The sequence below is a fragment of the Sphaerodactylus townsendi genome, linkage group LG02 (assembly GCF_021028975.2).
Source record: "Sphaerodactylus townsendi isolate TG3544 linkage group LG02, MPM_Stown_v2.3, whole genome shotgun sequence".
Lineage (NCBI taxonomy): Eukaryota > Metazoa > Chordata > Lepidosauria > Squamata > Sphaerodactylidae > Sphaerodactylus > Sphaerodactylus townsendi.
The window spans coordinates 25,550,276-25,571,509 of record NC_059426.1 but is presented as its reverse complement, the minus strand read 5'-3'; the positions used below and the strand labels follow the sequence as shown (position 1 = coordinate 25,571,509).

The 21,234-nt window shown below is 44.7% G+C and overlaps 1 protein-coding gene across 2 annotated transcripts; it reads right to left on the bottom strand.

Annotated features, from left to right (window-relative positions):
• Nucleotides 1-223: 223 nt before the first annotated feature.
• LOC125426819 (cytochrome c-like) lies at nucleotides 224-14,249 on the bottom strand. Of its 2 annotated transcripts, none has more exons than XM_048485591.1 (3): nucleotides 14,188-14,249; nucleotides 3,164-3,338; nucleotides 224-519 (listed from the first exon to the last, which is right to left on the bottom strand). In XM_048485591.1, the coding sequence occupies exons 2-3, from the start codon at nucleotides 3,330-3,332 to the stop codon at nucleotides 374-376; spliced, it is 315 nt and encodes a 104-aa protein (XP_048341548.1). In that variant the 5' UTR covers nucleotides 3,333-3,338; nucleotides 14,188-14,249; the 3' UTR covers nucleotides 224-373. The 2 variants fall into 2 exon arrangements, with proteins under 2 accessions (XP_048341548.1, XP_048341547.1); XM_048485590.1 differs by lacking the exon at nucleotides 14,188-14,249 and adding an exon at nucleotides 13,896-14,023.
• Between the last annotated feature and the right edge of the window lie 6,985 nt (nucleotides 14,250-21,234).

The window sequence follows — 21,234 nt, the reverse complement described above, 5'->3', positions numbered from 1 at the left end:
GGCGGGCGCCCGGAGCAGGGGTTGCCTCTGGGCACCATTTCCCACACACACCCCCGCCCCCGTACACATCTCGGTCTGGTATTAGGTCTAAATCTGAGTAAAGTGAGAGACAAATTCACAAATTCAAGACTGAACCCCTGTTCTGTTTCCGACTGAAGTATCTCTCTATGAGACATGTGTTAAGAAGACGAGAATGGAAACTCTTGCTTTGTTGGGTGACAAAAGTGTCTGAAAAGATCAACTTTTATTTGATGTTTCTTAACTAATACCTAATGAACAATTGGTAGTGTAATAACGAAACACCAGTTGCCGCATAAGACTTATTCAAACTGGAAATTTTAGTTGATATCACAGAAGCTGTGATAGTATTTCATCAAGAGGTTGCTTTTTTCAAGTATGCAATAAGATCTGCTCTATCAGTCTTCTTTTTAAGGCCAGCAAAAATCATTTTAGTTCCAGGAATGTATTTCTTTGGATTCTCTAAATATTCCATCAATGTAGTTTCACTCCAGACAATACCTGAAAAAAAAATTAGAGAGTGATGAAAAATCTTCCATTTTATTAACGTTTCAGCTAGGTTTTGGCTATACCTATATCTTTATAAAATCGGAAAGTTTTCAAAACATCGAGTCATACATATATGTGAAAACAAGCTCAAACAGATTATGTTCTAAATTCTAAAGGTGAAGAAAGAGGATTGGAAAGAGTGTAAAAGAAAATCCAGTTTTATTACTGTTTGTATTTAATATGCATCACAAATCCGGTGCTTCTATTTTACCTTAAGCTTCATATTTGAATGATCTAGTTTGGATGCATGAGGCGAATAGTTTAGCCTCATCCTTCAAATGACACATAGGCTAGAAGTGTAGTTGTGGGAGTTAGAATGAAGTAGTTGTTTCTTCTAATAGCAATATAATCAAGTTTGTTCTTTATTTATAACCTTTTAAAATACTAGTAAGGTTTTGCCTACTAAAATTATTTTCCTGAAGCTAAACAAAAGTTGCCAAAACAGAGAGACAACATACATTTCCTTAAAAGATCTATACCCTCTGGAAACTTTTTTCCAAGTAATCAAAGGTTCTATACATTTAAGATTATATGAACTCTGATTTTTTTTTTCAGTTAATGTTACAGATTGGTATCCAGAGGCATATCTGGGGGAAATGGCGCCCGGAGACAAACTGTCTCCACCCCCCTCTCACGCCTGGAGGCGGTGCGGAGCTACGCCTTCTCAAGCTCGGCTGCTGCCTCCCCCTGCTTCTGGCTCCCAGCTGGCAGTCCCTTCTGCCCTCCCCTCCGGGGATGCCGGAAGCGACTGCCGTCCCTCGGCCTCTGAGAGCTGCTTTTATAAACACTAAGGGTGGAGGGCGGGGGTGGGCCCACAGCCCCACCCTGTCCTGTGGGTGTGACCCCACCTCCCCAAGCCCTGCCCCAAACCTCAGTGCTTATAAAAGCAGGTATCGGAGGCCGGGTGACAGCAGCCGCTTTTGGACTCCCCGGAGGGGAGGGCAGGAGTGACTGCCGACTGCTGGCAGGAATCCGAGAGCAAGGGGGGACAGCAGCAGGGAGGAGGTGGCAGTGGGGCGCCCTCGACCCTGCCCACGTTGATGACAACATGGGTGGGGTTGAGGGCGCCCAAAGATGACGAGACAGCATGACGTCCTGCTGCCTTGCTGTCTTCCTGGTCATGTGGGGGGCACTATTTTGTGCCCCCCACATGATCAGATTAGTGGTTCCCGGGGACAGAGGGTACTCCTTGTTCCTAGGCAAATACGCCACTGGTAGTATCATCACTACCTTTTAAACATAAAACACATGCTGTTACATCTGGAAAGTTGGATAGCATGGTGCTGAAGGAATATTTTCTCTAGGGGGCTCAGTTGGCAGTAGTTCTTTTCATGTTTGGGTTTTATTGGTTGTAATATTTGGGCTGATTTTTGTTTGTTTAATTTTTCTAAATCCTCCATCCCACCCATATTGGCACATTCTGGTTCTTATTATTTATAGAATTGGCACTACAATATGGGATGCTGATAGGTGATGTCCGCTTAGGATGTGCAGATAGATTCCTAAATATCAAATATATAATGTAAATCTTCCTATCTACATTTAAATGAAGAAGAAGAGTTGGATTTATATCCCCCTTTGTCTCCTGTAAGGAGACTCAAAGGGGCTTACAAACTTCTTCCCCCGCCCTCAACAAACACCCTGTGAGGTTGGTGGGGCTGAGAGAGCTCAAAAGAACTGTGACTAGCCCAAGGTCACCCAGCTGGTGTGTGTTGGAGTGCACAGGCTAACCTGAATTCCCCAGATAAGCTCCACAGCTCAAGTGGCAGAGTGGGGAACAAAACCCGGTCCCTCCAGACTAGAGTACACCTGCTCTTAACCACTACGCCACTGCTGCTCCCTTTATTCTGTCCCTTTATACTGAGCTTGCCTACAGATAAGTGTGCAAGGAATAGAAGTTCAAGTTAAACAATTGATGTGTATAAATGTGGAAGATCCACCCCACCCTCTACCCCCCAAGTGCACGAGTTTAAGGAATTCCACACAGGCATTCATAAAGATTTGCAAAAACAATACCTAGACAAAAACAATACCCCCAAACAGACTGGAAACAGCAGCCAGGAAGTGCACTCTAGCCTTAGTCAGGCAAGATGGTCTGGTACCTAAAGCTCATCTAAACTCTCTGAAGGATACTGGAAGAGGGGGAAATGGAAGGGTGGGGGGACAACTGGGCAGGGGGTTAGCCAGTTTGCCTTGAGCCATTTTGGGAATGATCAGGTTGGGGGAAAACGCACAGTGTCAATCTGATCCTAAAATGCAGCTGCTGTAGCTGATTCTCAGCTCTGACACAGGCAGCCAGAACATGCATTATGCATCACAGCCTTTGAGAATGATCCTATGGGCTTCTCTGTAAGTGTTAAGGCACGAATAGGCCATAAATCTTGTGGTATGCAAATTATTAAAAGTTCTACTGGAACATTTGCTTACACTAAGCCTGCTTTGTGTATAGTCTTTAGATAAACCAGAAGAGCATTTCCAAAGTACATCTACCAGAGCATCCATGAGATTCCCCACCCAGCGTTCTTCCCCTTTCATTTACGGATACTGCCATTAAACATTGACAAAGGGGGGGGGGGGGACACTCCTTGGTCTTTACCTTTATTCTTGTTAGCATCTGAGTAGGAAAATCCAGCAGCTTGTCCTGTCTTACGACCTAACAGACCCCCAAGATTTGGGCCCGTTTTGTGTTTTCCACCTTTTTCGACTGTATGGCACTGAGAACACTTTTGAACAAACAGCTTTTTGCCGTTTTCAAAATCACCCATTGTGTCCTGTGAAGAAGAAACAGACAAAAATTAAACTCCAGAGGGCATAAAGTGATTCTCTTCCTGCCACGGTTCTATTGTTGGAATATGTTTTGAATCCTCATGAAAGCTTGCTATGGCCCAGTCACATATTAACTAGGCTCATGGGGTCGTTGATGAGGATAAAATGGAGGCAACTAGAACAGTGAAAGCATTTTGAGTCCTCACTGCTAAAAAGAGGAGTTTGTATTTATACCCCCCCCTCTTTCTCTCCTGTAAGGAGACTCAAGGTGGCTTACAAGCTCCTTTCCCTTCCTCTGCCCACAAAAGACAACTTGTGAACCAGGTGGGGCTGAGGGTAGCCCAAGGTCACCCAGCCGGAATGTAGGAGTGCAGAAACACATCTGGTTCATCAGATAAGCCTCTGCCACTCAGGTGGAGGAGTGGGGAATCAAACCCGGTTCTCCAGATTAGAATCCACCTGCTCTTAACCACTACACCACGCTGGCTCTCAAAAGGTGAGGTATAAAATGTGTTGGGTTTTGGAAGTGCCAGTCCCCTCAGTTTAGAAAGACTCTTTGCTTTTTGCTTGATTGCTGAAGTCATATCAGTTAAATTACCTTGCCGCAAATAGATTGTTGACTTTATGAGTTCTAGAATGTAGGTGTTTCTTGCATAATTAGTAAAATGCTTTTGTGACTATTGGGTATCAATGTGTGCCTCGTGTTAGACATAAAGGGAGAACCATTGCATGAAAAGTTAACTGCTCTTTGTTTCCCCTGCTGTCACTTTTATTTCTGATCTCTCTTGTACTACCATGTTTCCCTGAAAATGAGACAGGGTCTTATATTAATGTTTGCTCCAAAAGATGCGTTAAGGCTTATTTTCAGGGGATTTCTTATTTTTCCCCCCCACATGACCAAATCAGCTGCACCGCGGAATCTGTAACTAGGGCTTATTTTTGGAGTAGAGCTTATATTTCAAGCATCCTCCAAAAATTAAAAAAAAATCATGCTAGGGCTTATTTTCGGAGTAGGTCTTATTTTTGGGGAAACAAGGTAGTCACTAGTTTGAAATGCAGCTTAGAAAAGCTGTTTTTTATTTTCTGCCAATGTATACCTTCTTTATTTAGCATTATTTAGTAAAGAATCTTTCTATAAAATCTCACTCACAGTGCATTTCTCTAAGCATGGACTATGATTATGAATATTAATATCACAACTCCACAAAGTGGAGAAAATAAAATACATTAATACATTTTCTTTGCACTTTTCACCATCCCTGTCTATGCTATCCCACTGATCAAAACTAATTTTGTAGTGGTGGTTGTAGGGAACTTATTGGTACAGAGTGCTGTTGTCGCTCAAAACAAACAAGAAAAAAAACACCAAACACGTATTCTTGTATGTTCTGAATTGGGGGATTTCAGCCAATAGTACTTTTGCCAGTGATATTATTCTGTTCCTCAAGCAAAACTGTTTCTGGTGCCCTGTGCCTGGCCAGAACAGAGTGGGAGAATCACAAGCAAGGTTCAATATTTCAAACAAAAGGTTTAATATTTAGAAGAATGGAGACCCTAACTCCTCCCAGGGTCTGCCTAAAATAAAGTACTTGCTTGACTGGACAGTAGAAGCTGTAGACTTTTGTCCTTTTTTTGACTGCTTCCAGGAAAGTCCACTTCTTTAAATTCCTTGAGTCTTTATCTGGCTACTATTCTCTGTAAAGCTCAACTTTATGCTCTCTTTATACCTTTGACATGACAAAATACTGCTGCCTTCTGACTCCTTAGGCACCTTGTACTGAACTGAACTGACTGAACAGGGTGATAATAGGAAGACTGATACTGGGTGATAATAGGAAGACTGCCTCTTGGGAAACTTCTTAAAGGGACAGGGGCTAACTAAAATCCCCCCCTTTGGAGACTATACAGAGGACTAAACCCATGCCAGCTATGGGAAACTGATACAAAATAATGAAAATAACAAAAGCTTCTGTGGGGGCATGACAGATGTCACTACTAAGAATTCCTTCTTTCCTCAATCCTCATACTACCTGCAGATGTGACATGCCACCTCTTCCCTACCTTACCTTCCATGGGTTATCCATCTTTGACCTTTGCAGCCCAATTCAGGGAGAGGGTAGTTTTGCGGTGGTTGCAGATGGCATAGCATCACCACCTCCAAAGAGGAAATGGGAAGGCACAGAAAGGAAATAAGAATTTTAAAAACTGTGCAAAGGCTCAAAACTCACTATTGTAATCCAGTGGGCTAAACAATCTGTTTTGCTGGCATCAATCACTAGCAGCTGAAGGGGGTGTTCCCAGGCTTTAGTCAGGAAGCTGACTAAAGTTGGCTCCACCCCTGGGAACGCTCCCATTGGTGCCGGCCACAGGCTCCTGCAGCGGAGGAGCGCTGGCGCAGTGGCAGCAATTGTGCCTGGGCACTACAGAGCTATCTGGCACCCTGCCATCAGCATTAGTGCCCCTCTCATGTTATGCCATCTGGACTGTTGATGACTTTGGTGGCAGAGTCACAGAGGCTCCATAGTCCTTTCTGCACCCCATCCCCCGGATTGCACTGTTAGGCATGCAGGTAGTAGTAACCCTGGGCACCCAAGTGTTTCTCCTAATCCCCCGTTCCTCTTCCCACCAGCAAGGATCTTTCATGTGCTGCTTCTTGCAGACCCTACTTGCCAGGAACCAGTGGCAAAGCTGCAAGGGGACAGGGGTGCGCGCCGTGCACCGGGCGCACGCCTGGGGACGCAGAAAATCGCCCCCAGGCCCCTCCCCTCTGCAGCACTCCCCACCCCCCTTCCCACACTTACCTTAGTTCCGTTCCTTTTTCTTGAACTTTTTCAGGCTGCAAAAGGCCTGTTCGCAGTAAAACCAGCCGGAGGAACTACAGTTCCCAGGGGACCTTGGGGTTCACAAGATCTCCTGGGAAGTATAGTTCCCATCAGGCCATTTTTACTGGGAACAGGTCTTTTGCAGCCTGAACAAGTTCAAGAAAAAGGAAAGGAACTAAGGTAAGTGTGGGAAGGGGGGAAGGGGGCGCTGCGGGGGAGCCATGGTGGGCGGAAAATACAGAATGCGCACCAGGCGCAGTTTAGCCCAGCTACGCCTCTGCCAGGGACTATCCATTAACTGTCCAGCAATAACATTTACTCCCAGCAATACTACTACAATTTTTTTAAAGTCCTCAAATCCTAGCATATATGAGAAATATAATAAGAGAACACCTGTAAACAAAAAAAAATATCCTTATAGGGGAAAAAATTGTTTCTATCATAATAAGACCCAGGTTCTGTGACAGAGTGGCTGATGGGATGTCAGATAAGAAAGGTTAAGAGCTGCTGGCGTAAACTGTGTAGACTGTAATCCTCTGAATAGTGACAAGGGAATAAGGTGCAAAGAACATAGCAAGACTCAATTCGGAGTAAGTGTATGAGCAATGGACCTGTTAATAGATCAACTCTTTCTAACTAGCAGATTTTTTTAGAAGCCTCAAGTGCCCACCAACCTGGTTTCAGCCAGAAAAATAAAAGCCATGAGCCTACCAATCGATTTGCAAGCAGGGATCCACAGCATCAGTAAGACAACACAAGATATATATATATTTCGAGTTTAGACAAAACCAGTCCAAATAGGAAGCAAAGACGAGAATAATCATTTTTTTAAAAAAATACTAACTATTAGTAGTTCCATCCAGTCAATACCTGTATTGCTTGCAGTGAAAAACCGCCATTACGTGAAGTGCAAGCATTCTGGAGGAAAATTAATGCTTCGGAATTACAATTCTGGTGTCTAGTCATCCAGAGGTATAGCAAGGTCTAGCCTTGTGTCTTTATGACGCCATTTAACTTCATAAGACCTGGCTGAACAGCACAGGTAGTAAATAATCGTAAGTCACCGGTGACTGATACAGATATTAAAGGCGTAAGTACATGTTATATATGAAACCCGACAAAATTTCAGCTCCATCCAGTTACGGTAAAGCAACTTCAGGAAAGCAAGATTTGGAGCAAAGATACGGTACAGAGGGAAAAGAGGCTCAATCCTTTTTCTGGTCTCCTAGGTTCTGCTCTGCTCAAAATTACCCTTCTCCACATAACTTCCCATAAAACAAAATCAAAACAACTGGATCCTACCAGATGCTTAAGACTTTCTGAATCATGGAAGTTCCTTAGCACTGTGAGGACAAGCGCATTATTACCTATTACCACTATTGGAGATGGTATCTTTACTTTTCTCATTATCTTTGAGTTTACTCAATTGCATCTGCTATTTATTCTTTGCATGGATACAGGAGCAGCTGATTTACAAATGCCAAATCCTTGGACACTGCTTTATGCAGATGATGTAGCTCTTACTAACCAATCACACACAGCTCTTCAACAACAATCACATGAGCGGAACAACAGATTAGCTGATTATGGATTACGACTAAATGTACAAAAAAACAGAATACCTCAAATGTGGCCCTCAAACAGATGGAACAATCCAAATTAATGGCCAGGACTCAGGGATGTAGGTAAGGGGGGGGGGGTTTCCCCAGGTTCAAAACTCCCCAATACATGTCTGAAGCTCCCCCCCCCCCGTTTGTGGGGGTTTTTTTTTTGTATTTTTAGTGTTTTTTAGTTTTTGGCCTGTAGGGAGTGTAGCTTTTAGGCTAGCCGCTAGCAGCACCAAACTTTCAGGGTATCTTTAGGAGGCTCTCCTGATGATACCCCCAGATTTGGTGAAGTTTCGTTCAGGGAGTCCAAAGTTATGGATTCCCAAAGGGGGTGCCCCCATCCCCCACTGTTTCCAATGGGAGCTAATAGGAGATGGGGGCTACACCTTTGAGGGTCCATAACTTTGGACCCCCTGAACCAAACTTCACCAAACCTGGGAGGTATCATCAGGAGAGTCTCCGAAAGATACCCTGACAGTTTGGTGCTGCTAGATTAACAATTGCTCCCTGACAGCAGGCACCCCCCCCCCCAAATTTCCCCAGATTCTCCTTTTAAATCCACACCCTTTGGCATGGATTTAAAGGGAGAATCTGAGGTCCTGAGTTTAAACATTGAAAGTGATGCTGTTTCCGGGGGGGGGGGGGTTATCTATTACAAGACAGCATCACTTTCAATGTGGTTTTAACTGGTGAGCCCAGATTCTCCCTTTAAGGTAGATTTAAAAGGAGAATCTGGGCTCCCTAGTTTAAACACCATTGAAAGTGATGCTGTTTGAGGGTGGAGTCCAGCATCACAGCGGCCGCCCATTTGTGTGTGTGTATGTGTGTGCAAAACTCAGATTTTGGACCGGACTCCATTTTCCCTACTACACCTCTGCCTGGAGGGCAGGGCAGAAAGGACTGCCAGCTGGGAGCTCAGCTGGAGCGGGGGACGCAGGGCAGGGGAGTCTGCCATCCCTGGCCTTGGAGAGCTGCTTTTATAAGCATTAAGGCTGAGGCGGGGCTTCGGGAGGTGTGGCCACGCCCCCAGGGGCAGGCAGGGGCGTGGCCCCCTGAACGCACCCCATAAAAAATCTATACCTACATCACTGCCAGGACTTGAAGACCACTCAATTTAAATATCTTGGACCCCTGTCTCAGCAGATGGGGACACCCTACCAGATGCTCAATCCAGAGTTAACGCAGTATGGATGAAGTGGTGGCAAACCACCTGGAGTCCTGTGCAACAAAAGAATACCTGAACATCTGAAAGCAAAAGCATACACCACAGTTATCAGCCCTGTGGCCCTATATGGAACAGAATGTTGGCCAACAACTCGGAAACATGAGCAAACTCTTTATGTGATGGAAATGAAGATGCTCTGGTGGATGCTTGGCCTGACTCTTTCCGATCGTGTTACAAACGAAGTCATGCGGCAAAGACTTGGAATTACACCAATTACAAAGAAAATGAGGGAAACATGGCTCTGGTGGTACGGACACATTATGCGCCTGGAGGAGACTTCTGTTGCAAAAATGGCCCTAAACTTTGACTCTGGTGGCCACCACCCATGTGGAAGACCAAAGAAATGGTGGATGGACAGCACTGCTGAAGATACCAAAGAAATGGTGGATGGACAGCATTGCTGAAGACATGCGTGCTGCCAACCGTACCCCTGAAAATGTCCAAAATCGAGCTATTTGGTGAAGAAAATGTCAGTGCTAACCCCCTCAAGGGGAATAGAGCCCAAGAAGAACTCTCAATTACATCTCACCTTTACTTCCCCCATTTCATAGCCCCGTGGTGGCAAACCTTTGGCACTCCAGATGTTATGGACTACAATTCCCATCAGCCCCTTCCAGCATGGCCAATTGGCAGGGGCTGGTGGGAATTGTAGTCCATGCTGCCATGCTGGCAGGGGCTGGTGAGAATTGTAGTCCATAACATCTGGAGTGCCAAAGGTTCTCCACCACATAGCCTATTCCACACCTACCCTCTCCCAGGGGTTCAAAATGTCTCTTGGAGGGGCTTCTCTCTCATTCTGTCTGCCACCCGACCATTGTAGGAATTGCCCACTGGGGAGGGAAGCTCACTCCCAGCTTCTTTCCAAACGTTGAGGTTTTGCCTTGGTGTCTCCTGCTTCCCCAGTCCTGGGCACCACAGGGACGATTTAATGACTGGTATGCCCCAGAAGAATAGCTACTTGGCAACTGCCAGTCTTTCTTCTGAGCCTGCATAGCAGATATTTACATTCCCCACGTAAAGTCGCAGAGTGAGTTCCGCACCAGACTTGTTTGTGACACTGGGTACATCTGTATGGAGCCAATAAAATTCTCATTACTTTCCAATGTTTTATTCATATGCTTTCGTGCACATAAGTAATAATGTATATTAGAAAGAGGGACAGCGGAATTGCATTTCTCTAATTTCTTTTGGATCCCTTGCTAAGTCTGGTGCTGTTCTAAATGTATGCTTGTAAACATTTTCTTTTTAATAATTAGTGTTTAACTTTGGATGTTGGCAGTTGTTCTCTGTACCCCATGGACCTCCACCATCTCAGACATGCTATTTTTAAAAAGGAGCAGCAGGCAGGAGAAAGTCTGGCAGTTGGCAAGTAATCTCGGAATACTTTGTCGAAGGCTTTCACGGCCGAAATCACTGGGGAGTTGTGTGGTTTCCAGGCTGTATGGTCATGAAGCCTTTCAGTAGCGATTTTCTCCTGATCGTGAAAATTGTTATGTTTGTGGCTGGCATCTTCAGAGGATCTGATCCTCTGAAGATGCCAGCCACAGACGCAGGTGAAACATCAGGAGAAAATGGTACTAGAGCCCGGTCATACAGCCCAGAAACCACACAACTCCCCAATCTCTGAATAGCCTTTAAAGCAGATAACTTTGAGGAAAAACCAAAAAAAGAAGCAGAGAGCAGTTTGGGGAATGTAACATTCAAGCTTTCACTCTAGAACCAGGTACATGATGGTGTCTTGAACCAGGAGATGGGATTTTATGCTGGTAGGGCTGTAGATAAAGCACAGCAGCAACAGGGCTTTCATATGGCAGGTTTCCCGGCAGTTTCCCTGTCCCAATCCCCCAGCAGAGGCCACACCCTCACCTACCAAGGCATTTGAAATTAAAATAATCAGCATTAGAATAATGCTATAGCCTTGTAACTACTGGTTGTAGCAGGTTCTCCACATTCCCAGCTTTCCTTTAAAAACTAATTCTCTAGTCCCTTTGGTTGCAAAGATATGCCTTTCCCCTCATACCTCTACAAGAAAAAGGGATAAAGAATTTTCTTTTTAAAAAATGAACACAGATTCAGAGAACCTGCTATACCAGTGATGGCGAACCTATGGCACGGGTGCCATAGGTGGCACTCGGAGCCCTCTTTGTGGGCACGCGCACACAGAGTTCGTCATGTGGGGGTGGAAAAACACCCTCCAACACACACACATCTAGGTTGGCCTGGGCCACTGAGCACGATGTGCGCGCACCACGGTGAGTAGGGAGGACTCAGCTGGTGGGCCTGGTGCCTGTGCTCCAGGTGGCTGCTGCCCGAGGGGGGGTGCAGAGGAGGCAGAGATGCTAGAGAGGCACAGAGCGGTGCACGCAGGACTTGCTGGAGGCTTGGACAGGCTGGCCCCTGCTCGAGCGGGTGGGGCAGAGGAAGAGGGAGCCAATAGTTTTTTTTCTAAACTAAAACCTTAGCATTCAGGTTAAATTGCCAGGTTGGCACTTTGCAATAAGTAAGTGGGGTTTGGGTTGCAATTTGGGTACTCGGTCTCAAAAAGGTTTGCCATCACTCGCATTGATATGAGGATATTCTGCTGCAGATTTTAAAAACTAATTTAAAAGCCCCCTGTTGGTGGGGAAAGGAATTTGTTACAGCAGGGACAGCAGGAGAAATGGTTGCCATGTGGGCTGGCAAATCCAGATTTTTCTACACACACAGCAGATATTCAGGTTTTACTGTGATCTCTCCCCAGCTTCAAAGCAAAGAAGGTTTGAGAAAGATCAGAAAACAAATCATTTCCCAAAGGCATTGAACGAGGGGCAGATGACCCATGCAGAAGTCATCAGTATTAATACAGGAGTGAAGGTGTGGGCAGAGCTTTCCCTGCAGCAAAGAAAGCCCTCTGCACCTTCCTCAGAGTTAAGGTAGTCTCTACACAACCATTTTAGGTTGTCGGTCTCCAGGCGGAGAGTTGAGATTTGCAGCCATTTCATCTGATCTCCAGGCGACAGAGATCAGATCTCCGGTGGATTCTATGGTATTAAAACTCCAGTGAAGCAAGCAATAGAGGGCAAAATGCAAGCACCTTGCTAGGGAAACACAAGTCAAAAGTTAGGTATTCAGGTGACATAAGCAGAGTTTAAGAGCAGAAATTAAATACGGTTTATATCCCCAGGCCTAACCACACTGACTTGCACTACTGATTTGTTCCAAACTGACAAGTTTTAAGCGCACATTTTAGGACTAGGATGCCAAGGCACAAGACGTCTGAAACCATTTGAATGAACCAAGGGAAGAATTTCTATCCTTGGAAAAACAAGAATCCAACAGTAACAGAGCTGCTATAACTGACAGGAAGAAGAAGAAGAAGAAGAAGAAGAAGAGGAAGAAGAGGAAGAAGAGGAGGAAGAAGAGGAAGAAGAAGAGGAAGAAGAAGAAGAGTAGTAGTAGTAGTAGTAGTTTGGATTTATACCCCCACTTTCTCTCCTGCAGGAGACTCAAAGGGGCTTACAATCTCCTTGCCCTTCCCCCCTTACAACAAACACCCTGTGAGGTAGGTGGGGCTGAGAGAGCTCCGAGAAGCTGTGACTAGCCCAAGGTCACCCAGCTGGCGTGTGTTGGAGTGTACAGGCTAATTTGAATTCCCCAGATAAGCCTCCACAGCTCAGGCGGCAGAGCTGGGAATCAAATCCAGTTCCTCCAGATTAGATACACGATCTCCGTTTGTGTTCAATATTGCCAAGGGTAAATGAGGCTTACTATTATAATAGCTTAAATTGTGCTAGCTTTGCTGAATTCTCCCAACCTGAGAGTCAAATAATTTTTTAAAAATTATTTATTAAATTTAATATCCTGCCCTCCCCGGCCAAGGCCGGCTCAGGGCGGCTCACACACAATCCAACAACAATCATAAAACGATTTGCATAATAAATAGATAATACATTAAAACACTTAAACATTAAAACACACACAACTAAACTTTCACAGGTCTCTCAAATAGCCTCTAATGGGAATAGGGTTACAGCTGATTCAGCGGCAAAGTCTGGTGTCAGATACGCAAGGGCAAGGAATGGAAGAAAAGGATCCTAGCTATATCACCGTACTGTTTAGTTTTAGTAAAAGAATCTCAGCTTCATTTGTTCAGTTTCCCACATAATGTGTACCATAACCACCTGAACCCATGCTCAATGCCAGGGTAGCTGTAACACTTAGCATCTTGGTGAGGAGACCTGGGTTCAAGTCTCTACTGGGGACATGAACCTCACCAGGTCACTGGGGTGTTGTGTGGTTTCCAGGCTGTATGGCAGGGTTCCAGTAGCATTTTCTCCTGATGTTTTACCTGCATCTGTGGCTGGCATCTTCAGAGGATCCTCTGAAGATGCCAGCCACAGATGTAGGCGAAACATCAGGAGAAAATGCTACTGGAACATGGCCATACAGCCCGGAAACCACACAACACCCCAGTGATTCCAGTGGTGAAAGCCTTTGACAATACTCGCCAGGTCACCTTGGGCCAATCACTGTCCCTCAACCTAACCTACTTCGCAGGATTGTTGTGAAAACGACACAACTTTGAATTCCTTGGAAGTATAGGACATAAATGGAACAAAAACCACACTTAGTGAATCACTACAAAGTATAAGAAAAGATAAACAAAGGGTGGGGAGTAGAAAAAAAAATCCAGATAAACAAAGGGTGGGGAGTAGAAAAAATTAGGAAGGCAAGGACAGGATGGGAACATGAACAGGGCAAGCAATTGATATTAGGTCAAAACTGAGGATATTCCAGCCTTTGTGAGACAGGCTGGAAAATTAGCAGAATAACTAAACATTATGGAGAACTAGCGCCTTTACTCAAAGCAAGATTAAATGCAGGGCTTCCCAATAGTCTAAATAATCTTTATGTTCCTTCCCTGCCTACCTGCTGCTTAGATTAAGAGAGCCCAGCTCGGCCTCTTCCCAAAGCTCAGCCCTAACACCTCCTCCCAACCGACCCGACCCGGAGGGGCATCAGTCGTCTGGAAGGGACTTCGCACACACGCGTCCAGCAACAAGTGCTGCCAGGGGTGTGTCGCAATACAGCCGCCCAATCACAGACCCCCATGCGATGTTACTGTGATTGCTGATTGGCGGATTTGAGCCGGGGGCGGGACGTCGGCGTGTCAGCGGAGTGTTTACCTACCAGGTTTAAAGAAAGCCACGTTCGAACCTACCGGGAGAAGCCTGGTTCGTTTAACAGTCAATATTGGGAGCGGAGCGGAGCGATTGGTTGGCGTCCAAGCCAACCAGAGTCTTTTCTTTTGATGCCCCCCTCCCTTAAAGATGAATGAGATGGTATCATGTAGGTAGGTAAGGGGGGGGGGGGTTCCTCGGGTTTGAACCCCCCCCTTCATGTCCGAAGCTCCGCCCCTCCGTTTGTGGGTTTTTAAAACATTTTAGTGCTTTTTTGGTTTTTGGCCTGCAGGCGGCGCATTGTTTGGGCTAGCAGCACCAAACTTTCAGGGATTGTTTGGGGGACTCTCCTGATGATACCTGCCATGTTTGGTGAGGTTTGGTCCAGAGGGTCCAAAGTTATGGACTCCTAAAGGGGGTGCCCCATCCTCCATTGGGATTATTAGCTCCAATGGGAGCTAATAGAAGATGCGGGCTACACTTGGAGGGTCCATAACCTTAAACCCCCTGAACCAAACTTCACCAAACCTGGGATGTACTATTAGGAGAGTCTCTTATTGATACCATGCAGGTTTTGTGAAGTTTGGTCCAGGGAGTCCAAAGCTATGGACTCCCAAAGGGGGTGCCCCCATCCCCATTGTTTCCAATGGGAGCTAATAGGAGATGGGGGCTACACCTTTGAGGGTCCATAACTTTGGACCCCCTGAACCAAACTTCACCAAACCTGGGTGGTATCATTAGGAGAGACTCCTAAAGATACCCTGAAAGTTTGGTGCTTCTAGTTTAACAATTGCACCCCTGACAGCAGGCACCCCCCAAATTTCCCCAGATTCTCCTTTTAAATCCACCCCCTTTGGCATGGATTTAAAGGGATAATCTGAGATCCTCAGTTTAGAAGAAGAAGAAGAGTTTGGATTTATATCCCCCCTTTCTCTCCTGCAGGAGACTCAAAGGGGCTTACAATCTCCTTGCCCTTCCCCGCTCACAGGAGCAGTAGTGGCTAAGAGCAGTGGCTAAGAGCAGGTGCACTCTGATCTGGAGGAACCGGGTTTGATTCCCCGCTCTGCCGCTTGAGTTGTGGAGGCTTAACTGGGGAATTCAGATTAGTCTGTGCACTCCCACACAAGCCAGCTGGGTGACCTTGGGCTAGTCACAGCTCTACGGAGCTCTCTCAGCCCCACTTACCTCATAGGGTGTTTGTTGTGTGGGGGGAAAGGGCAAGGAGATTGTAAGCCCCTTTGAGTCTCCTGCAGGAGAGAAAGGGGGGATATAAATCCAAACTCTTCTTCTTCTTCACAACAAACACTCTGTGAGGTGGGTGGGGCTGAGAGAGCTCCGAAAAGCTGTGACTAGCCCAAGGTCACCCAGCTGGCATGTGTGGGAGTGCACAGGCTAATCTGAATTCCCCAGATAAGCCTCCACAGCTCAAGTGGCAGAGCAGGGAATCAAACCCGGTTCCTCCAGATTTTAGAATGCACCTGCTCTTACCCACTATGCCACATTGAAAGTAATGCTGTTTCAGGGTTGGGGATAATCCACCCCAAAACAGCATCACTTTCAATGGTGTTTAACTAGGGACCCCAGATTCTCTCTTTAAGGTGGATTTAAAATTAGAATTTGGGCTCTCTAGTTTAAACACCATTGAAAGTGATGCTGCTTGGGGGTGGATTCCAGCATCACAGCGGCTGCCCGGGGGGGGGGGGGGCAAAACTCAGATTTTGCACCAGGCTCCATTTTCCCTCTATGCCTCTGCCCAGAGGAGAGGGGCAGGGCAGGGCAGGGGAGTCTGCCATCCCCGACCTCGGAGAGCTGCTTTCATAAGCGCTAGGCCAGGGGCGGGGCTTGGGGAGGCGTGGCCATGCCCTAGGGGCGGGTGGGGGTGTGGCCTCACCCCCGAACCCCCCCATAAAAATCTATACCTACGTCCCTGGATGGTATAGTGGTTTCATTAGGATTTATTCAGCTTTTGGGGGTGGGAAGACAGCAGTACTGTAATATTACTAATAACTCGGGAATCCCAGTTTAACTTAATAATGCAAATCAAGGTTTGAAGACTTAAAGCTCCTCTTCCCTTCCCAGAATGCCTCAGTGCCAATCATGGCTGCACACATGTGCATACAAAAGCCATATAACACCAACCACAATAACACCGCACAGCTATTTCTTATGGTCTCCTCCTTCTTCCAAAAGAAGGTCTCAGGTCTCCTCCTTCTTCCAAAGGTCTCAGGGATGGATCACATCTCCCACAACAGTCCTATGGGGTAGATTAGGCGATGGGGGTAAAGATGACTGGCCCAGTGAGCTTTATGGCTGAATGGGGTGTAACACACCAGTGTGCTACAGAGGTTGGAATAACAGACTAGGACTAGGGAGACCCACTCTCTATAAAGCAGGGACGGATCCCCTCATCAGATGATCAGCCTGCTGCTTGATATGAACCTGTTCACCCAGCCCATCTGCCAGGGAGAAACCTGTGAAGTGGCAAACCCAAGATCCACCTGAATGAGAGCCCTCCTACCACCTGGGAGTGAGAGCCAGCCAACAGACCCTGAGCTGGGCATGCTGCTGATCGGCCATCCCCGCCCCCAACTCCTTATGAGGGTTCCCAAATAGGAGAGGCAGGCACACAAGTCCAGCTTCCACCAACAGGAACCGGCCCTGTTCCCCAACCACCAACTAAGCTGTGACAAAGCAGATAGTCCCCATTCTAAGAAGTCCTGAGGAGATAAAAGATTACCTGTGGTACATAGCTTTCAAGTGTGCATGCAAGTCAGAAATATGAGTATCTGGATTCCAGAAGTAATAGTGTGTTTTAAAACCTTGAATCTTTAAATCTTTTAGTTTTGTATTATGGGACAATTTTGGTTGAGTCTGTGACTAAGGCCCTTGAAGAACAAAGGTGAATCTCAATTTTTTGGGTGGAGGGCCAGACTGACAGGTCCCCTGCCCCAGCCTGATTGATCCTACTGATGCTTGGTGGAGCAGCGAGAGCAAAACTGAGGTGGGTAGTATGCCAGTGCTGTGGTGTCACTTCTAGTGCAAACTCACTGGTAAACCACAAAGTTTTGGCTGAACCCTAAAGTGTCACTCTGAAGCAGTGATGTCACTTCCGGATTCATTCCAAAGTGACATTGCAGTATTAGCACAACGCTGATCATCTGGATTGTGCTCCTTGCATTGCCTGTGCATGCGCATGCGTGCGCGCCCGCCAGCTCTCGGTTGGTCAGGGTGTGGTCCCTTCTCTCTTGGTTGGCTACTTGAACAGGGCCTGATAGGCTGTTTGTTGGTTTTTAATTGTCAGGGCTGCAGGGCAGGGAACAGAAGTGTGAATGATGCTCCTACAAATGAATGTATCAGATGAAAGTCTGTAACTGTTCTGTTAAAAAAAAATGAGGAGGTCCTTCACAGTAGTAGCGTATCTTCACCTGAAGACAACTATTGCTGTGGCATGTCATATAAGCTTATGTGCAAATCTGCTCAAAACTCCATTTCAAAATATGTGTGTGTGTGTTTGTTTGTTTGTTTGTTTGTTATTTGATTTGATATACCGTCCTATCCCCGAAGGGCTCAGGCCGGTGAACAATAAAATATAAAAACATACATATAAGTTAAAAACAGTTACAGTCTAAAACGATGTCCCACAAAACCCATATGCAACCCTCCCAGGAGCAAAGTAGTGGCTCCTGATGTTGGTAGGGACCCCTGTAGAGCAGGGGGGGCGGGGGTGGGGGCATCCTCAGCGGCTGGTCTCTCAGAAGGCCCGGTGGAACAACTCGGTCTTACAGGCCCTGCGGAACTCTCCAAGGTTTGTTGCAATTTCTATCAGTTTAGGTTATATTGATTTGATATGTTTTGCCTGTTTATTTGTGCTGTCAGATTTTTTAAAGAAAAATACTAACAGCAAATGCTACCAACTGTACAGATGTTAGATTTTAAGAATTTGTAAATCAAATGAAGTGTGTGATTGAATGTGAATGAATTCAGCCTAGACATTTTGTGGCTTACATTAACGTATTATTTAGAAAGGCAGGAAAAAATTGTAAGATTAGAAAGGAATTAGCACAGCAACCAGGAATCTGTCTCCAGATGCTTGTCAGAGGTATCACAGCTCCTATTGGTATAACAGCAGCTTTTAAATCTCTTTGATCTGATCCCTGTGCTGGAATCCTGGAAATTCATCCTGAACTTTACACTAACTTTGATAATGCTGTTATAAATACCTATCATGTTATATGAGAAACTAACAGACTTTTCTCTCTCTTCTTTGGAAAAAACATGAGAACATTTTTTTTGTTTTTGTTTTACTTACCTCTGCCCTGAGTGTACAATTAGGTTTCCTTAGCGGAGCAAATACTGCTGTTTTGGGACCATTTCAGGACCGAAGAACTTGATCTCCTGACAACCAAGATCAGTCCTTCTGGAAAAAATGACTGCTTTGGAGAATGAAGTCAATGGTATTATACGCTGCTGAGATCTTCCCCAAACCCCACCCTTTTCAGCCCCCCCCCCCCCAAATCTTCAGCTATTTCTCAATTCAACACAATTCAGTGTCCCCAAACCCTGCCCTAGGGAAGGAGGGAAGGAGACTCCACCCACTGGAAGGAAGGAGACTCTGCCCACTGATCTCCAGAAATGTCCCTACCTGGAGGTGGCAGCCTTATTGACACAGCTGAGAACGGCACTAGATGTGTTTTGTAGTGAAAGAGAATGTAAACCCGTTTAGAGAAGTTACATTGCTAGAAAGGCTCCTTCCGCACATGCAGAATAATGCACTTTCAATGCACTTTCAATCCACTTTACAGCTGGATTTTACTATGCAGAATAGCAAAATCCACTTGAAAACAATTGTGGAGGTGGCAGCCTTATTGACACAGCTGAGAACGGCACTAGATGTGTTTTGTAGTGAAAGAGAATGTAAACACGTTTAGAGAAGTTACATTGCTAGATAGGCTCCTTCCGCACATGCAGAATAATGCACTTTCAATCCACTTTCAATCCACTTTTCAGCTGGATTTTACTATGCGGAACACCAAAATCCACTTGAAAACAATTGTGAAAGTGAATTGAAAGTGCATTATTCTGTATTTAAACCAGAATTATTTCTTCTTAATGTATATGAGATGAAAGTATGTAAAAATACTGAAATATTAATTCTATACATGTTAGTGTCAGCAAGGATGCAACTGGCAAAAAGATGGAAGAAGACTGTAATCCCAACGATAGAGGATTGGCTATCACAGCTTATAGAATACGCAACGTACGATAAGTTATCTAATGTAATTAAAAATAATACGATGGGAAAATTTATAGAAATATGGCAACCTCTGTTACAATATATTCAATCAAGAAATGAATATAAGAATGTAAATATATATCTACAGTGTTAATTTAAAGAAAAAATGACTATAAGGAACGAAGTAAAGAAGAAAATATAATAACGGGATTGTAACTATTAAAACTCCAAGAAATAAGGATTATCAAATAGAAAGGAGGCTAAGGGGAGGTCCTTCTAAATTTCTTCTTTAAACTATTCTAAACCTGGCAAATTTGTACTAGGTTTCTTTTTTTTTCTTTCTTTCTCTATTCCTCTGGTAGTTGAAGTATTTTGTTCTTTTCTTTTCTTTTCCTTCTTCTTCTTCTTTCTGTTATATTTTTCTCTCTTTTCTCTCTTTTTCTCTCTCTTTTTTCTCTCCTCCTTCTTAATGGGGGGGGGGATGCAGGGAAGATTTAGTTTGCTATATTACTTCTGTATTAACTTTACAAATTTCAGTTTCGTCTCACCTACAATTTTAATGTACTAAGTCTAGAAAGAAAATGCTTAGTAGAGTTGAAACTTTGAAATGTGAAATCTGTACTAACCTGAACAAGTTAATTTCCTAATAAAAATTATTAAAAAAAAAAAAAGAAAGTGCATTATTCTGCATGTGCGGAAGGATCCATAGAGAGGAAGCTGAGTACTCTAGCTACATGTCTGACCGGAAGTAAGAGAATGGGAAGCTGGAGGAAGCATGTGTGAGAACAGCGTTCTTGGGACAAACCAAGGAAACTCCAATGAGCAGATTAAAGAAGCGTAGCGCCAGTGTCCCTGTCTGACTGGTTTGCCCATAAGCTGCCCGCTGCAGTTTTCGTACGGTACCCTTAACCTTGTATATTCCATGGTTATTCTAAAATGGTGAAACACACATATGGGAAAATTGTTGTTAGCCTTTGGGTTTGTTTTTTTTCTTAACGTTGTTTGGCATAATACTTGAGCCCACAGCCAATTTCTCCAGGGAGAAAAGTAATGAATGAACGTTTTAATGTATTTATTAAAACACTTCTGTAACTTGCAAGTGCCTAGATACCACAGAAAGTCCAAAGCAATAAATACAAATATGCGTCATTTATAACTATTAAACCTCAAGTGGTCAGGTTTCCTTCTTGTTTAGAAAAGCAGCTTTTAACCCTTTGGGATTATATGGGCTTTCAATCTTTTCTTCCAACAGAGGGCTTTTCTGCCTGGGGCACAACAGAATAATAGAATACAACCTGAAATGGTGTGTTGTTCTGCAGTTTTACAAGATAAATGCAGACTTTAATATGGTTATTTTAATTACATTCAGATTTCATTTTAGGCTACTAGTTAAGAAAAAAACATTGAGTTTAAATTAAATCCTGTTTATTAAAAAGTAAATGTTATCCACGCTGCTCATGTAAAACATGCTGGGCTTTAGCATTCTTTCTCCTTCCTGGGAGGTCTGCATAATTATAACCTAATTCCAAGTACTCTATGAATCATCTGTTCTTATTAAGGAAGCCATTCCTCCCACACACATACAAATATTTGCAGAAAGCATTTGAGAGTTGCTTGATTAGACCACCTAGTTAAATAACTTTCAAAACTTACTAAACAGGCATCAACTGATTCCAGTGAGCCCCTTGCCACTGTGTGATTGATTTTGATGGGATGTCTGGGAATCTGTTCTTGTCTAGGTGTAGAAAAAAAAAGTACTGAGCTAAAGGAATATAGCACAGAAGAGAAATGGAAATAATTGACTGCTATTAGTCTGTAAAACTAACATGGGACTCTAATTCTGAAGGGTGTCTTT

What these genes read in the sequence shown, in the direction of transcription:
- LOC125426819 (XM_048485591.1), bottom strand. Translation starts at nt 3,332, where the DNA reads ATGGGTGATTTTGAAAACGGCAAAAAGCTGTTTGTTCAAAAGTGTTCT. An exon ending in AGATGCTAACAAGAATAAAG is followed by an intron (nt 520 to 3,163) that starts GTAAAGACCAAG and finishes TTTTTTTTTCAG; the next exon opens with GTATTGTCTGGAGTGAAACT.